The following is a 9,172-nucleotide window of genomic DNA, read 5'->3' as shown; positions in this document are numbered from 1 at the left end:
AAAAAAAAAAAAAAAAAAGAAACCTTACTATTAAACCATTAAATAGCCCATATGTCAGATAGAAATTAATATTTTTCTGAATCCCGTTAGTTTGTATAATTTGCTAATATGTTATATTTTTCTCTTGTTTTTTTACAGGTAACTACCAAAAAGCATTAGATACTTACAAAGACACTCACAGAAAATTTCCAGAAAATGTCGAATGTAAGTGATATTACATAATGTAATTTTGAAGTAATAGGTTCTCACATTTTATGTCCTAATATATAATTACATTTGCTACAGTAATTGTATATGTAAATGCTGACCCATAATTTGTGGTACATAGTTTAAATATTTTTATAGGATCAGAAAATTTGACTCTGAAAGTACATATTTTTATAGAACTAATTGTTGATGGATTTAAATATACCACAGAATTCTCTTTAATAGGAAACACGTATTTCAGAGTTTTATAGAATTTTAAGAAAGCATTTTAGCTTATGGTTGATTTTCAATGTTTGTAAACCTGTGGTGTTTTGTAGGAAAGACATTTTTAACTGTCCATTTTAGTAAACAACTTTTTAAGGTTGAGAAAATAATTTTAGGGTTTATAAGAATAGAACATTAATAATATAGTAAATAATTTTTTTTTTTTTTTTTTTTTTTTTTTTTTAGACAGAGTCTTGCTCTTTGCCCAGGCTAGTGTGGAGTGGTTCACCACAACCTCTGCCTCCCGGGCTCAAGTGATCCTCCTGTCTCAGCCTCCTGAGTAGCTGGGACTATAGGCGCATGCCACCATGCCCACCTAATTTTTGTATTTTTAGAAGAGACGGGGTTTCACTATGTTGTCCAGGCTGGTCTCAAACTCCTGACCTCATGCTCCATCTACCTCGGCCTCCCGAAGTGCTAGGATTACAGGCATGAGCCACTGTGCCCAGCCACAAATAATTTTTAATGTTACTTCGGTTTTAAAACGTGTTAATATGTTACTTACTCAGTCGTAAGGTTATCTTTGTAGAAGATACTTATTTCCTATCTTGTTGCACAGTGGATTGATGCACCTTACAGTAATAATGTGAAGTATTATAGCAGTAACAACAAATTCAGAATCAAGAAAAATATGAAGTAAGCACATTCATATGCCACATATTCTCACTAAACTATAAATTTGTCCCTGAACAGCCTTGCAGGCAAAGGAAACAGAAAATTGTGTAATTGTTACTGCTTTATCTGGAAATATAAAACAATTTATTGGGAAGAAGAAGTAGCTCTTCAACTCTTAATTCACTTCTGTTTAGACATTGAGAGATACAGTAGTTAGAATAGTTGAAAGGTACAGTAGATACTTTCTTTAATAACATCCCTACAGCAAATAAAATAACATGCCGGAAACGACCATGTTAAAATTTGTTCTTCAAGGCCAGGCGCGGTTGCTCATGCCTGTAATCCCAGCACTTCGGGAGGTCAAGGTGGGCAGATCACCTGAGGTCAGGCATTCAAGACTGGCCTGGCCAACAGAGCAAGACTCCGTCTCAAAGAAAAAAAAAATTGTTCTTCAGTGACAATGAACACAAAACAATGCATTGCAATTTAGTAAAAAGAAATCTTTTCTGAGCCAAGTTTTCTGATGGCCAAGGATTAGGTGTACGACGTGTTCCTTCATTAATGTATTTCTCCACTTGGCTGTCTAGAAAAGCTCAACAGCAGTTAGCTCAGTTGTGATCTTTGGTAGGAGTGTAGGAGCAGGTTGGTCTCTAATGCTGATTAGAGGTAGACTCATTAACTTAACCACAGTAGTTTTCACAAATGTGAGTCAGGAAATAGGCTACATGGGAATTACTTCTAGAACTTTTTTTTTTTAAGATGGTGTTTTCTTCTTATCGCCCAGGCTGGAGTGCAGTGGTACCGTCTCGGCTGACTGCAACCTCTGCCTCCCTGGTTCAAGCGAATCTCCCACTTCAGCCTCCCTAGTAGCTGGGATTACAGGCACACACCACCACACTCAGCTAATTTTTGTTTTTAGTAGAGACAAGGGCTCTACTAAAAACAAAATCACTCTTCAAGTGATTCTCCTGCTTGAGCCTCCCAAAGTGCTGGGATCGCAGGTGTGAGCCACCATGCCCAGCCTAGAACTTTTTTAAAGTACAAATTTCTAGCCCTGCCTGGTAAGATTTTTATTAGATTTGCAGTGGACGCAGGCATCTGTTTTTCCCCATTTATTTTTAAAGGGTTTTCTATGTGATTCTTAATCTTAGTCACATTAGAGAACTAGTGCTTTAGAGATTAAATGAGAGATAGCAGTAATAACTTTGCTTGAAAGTGAAGCAGCCCAAAAGTCTGCTAAGCAAAAGAGTTTCTCAGCCTTGGCACCTCTGACATTTGGGATTGTACAAATTCCACACTGTAAGAGGCCATCCAGGGTGTTATGGAGTGTTTAGCAAAATCCCTGGCCTCTATCCAATAGATTAGCTAGCAGCCCTCCCACCCCCAGATATGAAAACTAGAAATGTCTCTAGACATTGTCAGTGTCCCCCGGGGGGCAAAATTGCAGCCAGTTGAAAACTTCTGCACTAACCAAGCACCTTTGCACTGGTCCAAAAAAGACAATATCTTCAAGGAAGACCAAGATTTTTTCTTTAGCGTATCAAAGTCACTCTAAGAATCAAATGAATGATTGTCTACACCATAGAGGGTGTCTAAGATAACTCTGACCTATTTAATTTTCAAAACAAATGTAATCAATAGTCTACCTTAACTATGGTTGTAGAAAAAACATTTACACCCATGGAATGTGCTGTTTTAAGAATAATAGTTTTCTGGATAAAACTAGCAGGATAATTTAGTTTTAAAATATATTCTTCACCAAAAATTGACCTGCTCTACAGAGTTACAGATTATATACCAACTTTCAGAGGACATCCACCAAAAATTTTTCTACTTTACGTTAAATGTTTCTGGCTGTGCGTCATAGCTCATGCCTGTAATCTCAACACTTTGGGACACCAAGGCCGGAGGATTGCTTGAGCCCAGGAATTCAAGCCCAGCCTGGGAAACATAGCAAGACCTCATCTCTTCTAAATATGAAAAAAAAAATAACAGGGTATGGTGGTGTGCACCTATGGTTCCAGCTGCTCAAGTGGCTGAGACGGAAGGATCGCTTGAGCCCAGGAGTTCCAAACTGCAGTGAGCTGTGATTGTGCCACTACACTCCAGCCTAGGCATCTCTTAAAAAACAAAAATTCCTAAGCTACCCTTTATTTGCAGAAAGTACAAAGTATCTTCTTATTATGAATCATTAATATAAATGTGTATACAAAGACAATTTATATGGTAATGTGTGACATTTTAAGTTACACTATTAACTTTTGCAATACTTTAATGGTCTTAAATTGCTTGTATATTTACAAATTATTGTGGAGTGGAGTGACTACTGTGTTCCAGACGTTGTTCTAGCACTGTGGATGTAGCAGAAAACAAAACAGACCAAAATCCCTGGTATCTAGTGTGAAGAGAAAAGACAATAAATAATGTCAGTAGTCATAGGTGCTATAAAGGAAAAACAGGTAAAGAGATAGAGAATATGGGAAGGGCTGCTATTTTAAACAGGGTTGTCATGGAAGGGCTTTCTCTTAAACTATCATTTGGGCAGAGACCTGAAAGAATAGACGGAAGCAAGCCATGAAGATGTGGATGTCAGTGTGGTCGAAGCACAGCGGACAATGTGATGGAGAGAGAGAGGTGGCAGAGTGGGTGGGCCAGGACCTGTAGATCCTCACAGGCCTTAGGTCAGGTCTTCAAATTATATTTTGGGTGAGGTGATGAGCTATTGGAGGATTTTGTGTGGAAGAATAATACGATTTGACATAGGTTTTCAAAAGGTTCTAATATATGATTAACTCAAGCTTCTGTACGTGAGGTTCAAATCAAAAGGTTGTTTTGGCCTCTGTATGGAGAATAAGGTGAGATGGGCAGTACCTAAATGCAAAATCACAGTATTCACTTGGACTAGCAGTGGAGGTGGACAAGATAGGTCCCGAATGTGTATGGGAGGTATCAGTGCCAGCACTTGCTAGCCATTTAGATGTGAGACTTGAGGGAGACAGTGTCAAGGGTGACCGCACAAATCTGGCTCTGGGCAGCTGGAAGGATGGAGCTGCCATTCACTGAGATGTGGGAAACTGGGGAACAAGCAGCTTTTCAAGGGAAAAATTAAAACCTTTTTTTTTTTTTTTTTTTTTTTTTGAGATGGAGTTTCACTCTTGTTGCCCAGGCTGGAGTGCAGTGGCATGATCTCAGCTCACCGCCACCTCTGCCTCCCAGGTTCAAGCGATTCTTCTGCCTCAGCCTTTCCAAGTAGCTGGGATTAAAGGCATGCTCCACCACACCTGACTGATTTTGTATTTTTAGTAGAGGCGGGGTTTCTCCATGTTGGTCAGGCTGGTCTCGAACTCCCGACCTCAGGTGATCCGCCCACCTCAGCCTCCCAAAGTGCTGGGATTACAGGCATGAGCCACCATGCCTGGCCCAAAAGCTTTTTTTTTTTTTTTTTTAAGATATGTTATATTTGAGCTACCTCTTTGATGCTCAAGAAAGTATGTTAAATAGGCACTTAGGGAGAAATTGGGGGCCATCTGCATATAAATTTATTTCAGTACACTCAGCACATATTTTTATGTTCTGTTATTACATATATTATCAGTAATATTTTTGAAAAAAATTGAGTGTTTATTAGCTTTAAGACTTTTCTGTTTCTTTATCCATTTGCTTCCAAAATTTTTACTATTTTTTATGTGCTGGGGTGACAACAGATATATCATCTTGACTTCTGCCTCCTAGGACTCACACAGATCGTCAGTTAACTGATATGGGATAATAAATGAGGTAACTGAAAAATGTACAAAGTACTGTGGAAATGCAGAGGAACTCTTAACTGCCCAAACTAGGGGACGATTGACATAATTAGGTTTTACAGAGGAAGTAACATTTGAAGTGGCCCTGAAGGGTATGGAGGGTTTTGCTAGGAAGGGAAGGCAGGAACAGGCACTGCAGGTAGACAGCATTATTAGTAAGGGCGGAGATAGAAGGATGCAGGGTCTATTTCAAAAGGTAGTCTATTGTGGAAAATGTAGCAGATTGAACATCTATTTTCTCACTCCTGTAACCTCAGCACTTTGGGAGGTGAGGTGTGCGAGTCAGGAGGACTAGAGTTTGAGACCAACCTGCCCAACATAGTGAAACCCCATCTCTACTAAAAATACAAAAAATTACCTGGGCATAGTGGTGGGTGCCTGTAATCCCAGCTACTCGGGAGGCTGAGGCAGAAGAATTGCTTGAACCCGGGAGGCAGAGGTTGTGGTAAGCAGAGGTCCACGCCACTGCACTCCAGCCCAGGCAACAGAGGGAGACTCCATCTCAAAAAAAAAAATTATAAATGCACAAGAACAAAGAGATTATTAAATTTTAGGAAAGTTTTCAGTTTAGCAGATTAGAACTGCCAGGGTACGTAGGTAGTGGAGAAGTCAGTAGAAGCCAAAGAATTCATAACATAGAACCCCAGGAAATCCCTGGAATTGGAGGCATCAGAAAGTGGGAGGTATGCTGGCTGTTCCTGCTGCTGCTGAAAACAAGAGGGCTGGGTAGAAGTCTGGATGAGATACAGCTAGATTTTCAAATGTTCTACCTAAATTGACAGCAGAAATTTAGGCAGAATGCAGTGATGATGTTGGTGGATGATGCCGGGAGATGTATTTGAAAGATATTTAATAGAGCCAAAATGATTAATTATAAAAATAGGAAAAAGAAGAAAAACTTGGAACTCGAAGTTCCAGGAAAGAGGAGGGAGTGTGACAACTAAAGAATGCTGCAAGGTCCAGGGAAACTTTTTTTTTTCTTTCTCTTTTTTTTTTTTTTTTTTTTTTTGAGACAGTCTCGCTCTGTTACCCAGGGTGGAATGCAGTCGTGCAATCTCAGCTCACTGCAACCTCTGTCTCCCAGGTTCAAGTGATTCTTGTGCCTCAGCCTCCTGAGTCACCTGGAATTATAGGTGCATACCACCACACCTATTTTTTCTTTTTTTGTATTTTTTTGTATTTTTATTTTATTTTTTTTTTATTGCATTTTAGGTTTTGGGTTCTTTTTTGTATTTTTAATAGAGATAGGAGTTCGCCATGTTTGCCAGGATGGGGAAAACTTTTTTTTTTTTTTTAAAGAATGAGCAGAGGTGAATGTTTCTGTTGCCTAAGGGGAATTATCTAGTAGACAAGGAAAAACTGAAAATATGCCAGGAAAGGAATAACAGTATAGGATAGGTAGGTTAACTTTTAGCTTCTGGGCTGGGGCACTTTCAGGCTGCTTGGTGCCAGGGGGCTGCCCAGGTTAACTTTTAAAAGGTGCTAGAACCTTCCTCATACAGGAGAGTATTTAAAAGTCAGCCTAGCCAGGCGTGATGGCTCATGCCTGTAATCCCAGCACTTTGGGAGGGTGAGGTGGGCGGATTATCAGGTCAGGAGTTCAAGACCAGCCTGGCCAACATGTTGAAACCCCGATTCTACTAAAAATACAAAAATTAGCCGGGCATGGTGGCGCGTGCCTGTAATCCCATACTCAGGAGGCTGAGGCAGGAGAATTGCTTGAACCTGGGAGGAAGAGGCTGCAGGGAGCCGAGATCATGCCACTGCACTATAGGCCTGGGCAACAGAGTGAGACTCCATCTCAAAAAAACAAAAAGTCAGCCTAGTGAAGCAGAAGAATCTTTTAATCAACAACCTTAGAGACCAAGTACAGGAACTAAGGCCAGGCCATACACTTAACTCTTGGCAAATACAAGGTCTTGATACATCTTTCCTCATTTCAACCCAAATAAGAGAAAGAAAGTCAGTACAGAACTATGAAAAAATGCCATTAAAAAAAATAGTTGGCTATTGTTTTTGTTTTTGTTTTAAGTCTTGTTCTGTCACCAAGCTGGAGTGCAGTCGTGTGATGTCGGCTCACCGAAAGCTCCGTCTCCCAGTTTCAAGCGATTCTCCTGCCTCAGCCACCCGAGTAGCTGGGACTACAGGCACGCGCCACCACACCCGGCTAATTTTATTTTATTTATTTATTTTTTTTGAGATAGAATTTTGCTCTTGTTGCCCAGGCTGGAGTGCAATGGCACGAGCTTGGCTCACTGCAACCTTCACCTCCCGAGTTCAAGCGATTCTGCTGCCTCAGCATCCCAAGTAGCTGGGATGACAGGCATGCGCCACCACACCTGGCTAATTTTGTATTTTCTTAGTAGAGACAGGATTTTCTTCATGTTGGTCAGGCTGGTCTCAAACTCCCAACCTCAGGTGATCCATCTGTCTCGGCCTCCCAAAGCGCTGGGATTACAGGCATAAGCCACTGCACCTGGCAAAAAAACAAAAAGTCGTTTTTATTACCTAGAAAAATAGAAGAGCTCAAAAAAATTATTACGGTGTAGAAATATTTGGCTCCTTCTGTAAGATTCAAAGAACACATAACCTCTATTTACTTCAGAGGAAGAAACTCACAGGGTGAGGCGAAAAGGTAACAGGATGTTACAGAAGAAGGAGCATGGTAATAGGACAATACATAAGAAAAGATGATAGTGAAACTAAAAATATATAGCAGAATTAAAATCCACCTGGATGTAGTACAGAGCTGAAAATCATAGTAGTAATTGAAAACTGTTTATTCCATAATTTTAAGAACAAAAATTGAATAAGATGAAATACAGAAGATAAGTAAGAGAAGGCCGGGCATGGTGGCTCACACCTGTAATCCCAGCACTTTGGGAGGCCAAGGCAGGTGGATCACCTGAGGTCAGGAGTTCGAAACCAGCCTGGCCAACATGGTGAAACCCTATTTCTACTAAAAATACAAAAATTAGCTGGGCATGGTGGCAGGCACCTGTAATTCCAGCTACTCAGGAGGCTTAGGCAGGAGAATCACTTGAACCCAGGTGGTGGAAGTTGTGGTGAGTTGAGATCACACCATTTCATTCCAGCCTGGGGTACAAGAGCAAAACTTCTTCTAAAAAAAAGAAAAGAAGTAAGAGAAATACAACTAGGAATTGTAAGTTTTCCCATGGACTAAAATAGAACACTTGTGATAAAATACAAAATCAAAGACATAGTAAAAGCAAACATTCTACAGCAGAAAAAAAAAGGTCTGCTATTCTGCAAAGGAAGAAAAACTGGGCAGTTATCAGCAGCATGAAATACCAAGCACTAAATACCAAAGGTGGTGAAACAATATCTTCAGAGTCTCAAGAATTCTTTTACCTCTGCATATAAAACAACAGAATATAAGAGCTTAGAGAACATACTCATCTCCCCTTCTTGGGGAAATAAAGAGTTGACTTGAAAACTTAATTTGGAAGTTCACTGGAAAGCTGAATCAAACTTTAGTGCTTAAAAAGGGAAGTGTTTTAAAACTTTTAGGTTCAGAGGTATGTGTGCAGTTTATTTTATAGGTAAATTGCATATCATGGGGGTTTGGCATACAGATTATTTTATCACCCAAGTAATAACCATTGTAATCGATAAGTAGTTTTTTGATCCTCACCATTCTCCCACCCTCTGCCCTCAAGGAGACGTCACTGTCTGTTGTTTCCTTCTTTATGTTCATATGTACTTGAGGTTTAGCTCACACTTAGAAGCACGAACATGCAGTTTTTGGTTTTCTGTTCCTGTAGTAGTTCGCTTAGGATAATGGCCTCCAACTCCATCCATGTTGCTGCAGAGGACATGATCTTGTTCTTTTTTATGGCTGTGGAGAATTCCATGGCGCATATATATATATATATATATGTATGTCATATTTTCTTTACCCAGTCTACCACTGATGGTTGATTCTGTGTCTTAGCTCTTGTGAACAGTGCTGCAGTGAACATACATGTGCATGTGTCTTTATGGCAGAATGATTTCTATTCTTTTGCATATATACCCAGTAATTAGATTGCTGAATCAAATGGTAATTATGGTTTTATTTTATTTTATTTTTGTATTTATGGAGACAAGGTCTCACTATGTTGCCCAGGTTGGTCTCGAACTCCTGAGCTCTCGTGATCCTGTCACCTCAGCCTCCCAAAGTGCTATGATTACAGGCATGAGCCACCATGCCTGGCCTGTAATTCTAAGTTCTTTAAGAAATCACCAAACTGCTTTCCACGTGGTTGAACCAATTTCCA

The 9,172-nt window shown here is 39.9% G+C and overlaps 1 protein-coding gene across 9 annotated transcripts in view; it reads left to right on the top strand.

The window, feature by feature from the left end:
• The window catches only part of IFT88 (intraflagellar transport 88), a 126,833-nt gene that overhangs the window by 81,766 nt on the left and 35,895 nt on the right, over positions 1-9,172 (top strand). For all 9 annotated transcript variants that reach the window (XR_004263413.1, XR_004263411.1, XR_004263412.1 and 6 more), the window contains one exon: positions 139-204. Coding sequence is in view for 6 of the 9 variants with exons in the window: in XM_032260123.1 (XP_032116014.1) it covers positions 139-204 (66 nt within the window). In the remaining 3 variants the exon portion in view is untranslated. The remainder of the gene's footprint in view (positions 1-138; positions 205-9,172) is intronic.

The sequence above is a fragment of the Sapajus apella genome, unplaced genomic scaffold (assembly GCF_009761245.1).
Source record: "Sapajus apella isolate SASKATOON/1434 unplaced genomic scaffold, GSC_monkey_1.0 scaffold114, whole genome shotgun sequence".
NCBI classification, from domain to species: domain Eukaryota; kingdom Metazoa; phylum Chordata; class Mammalia; order Primates; family Cebidae; genus Sapajus; species Sapajus apella.
Note: the sequence above shows the minus strand (reverse complement) of the source record. Positions and strands in the feature narration are given on the sequence as shown.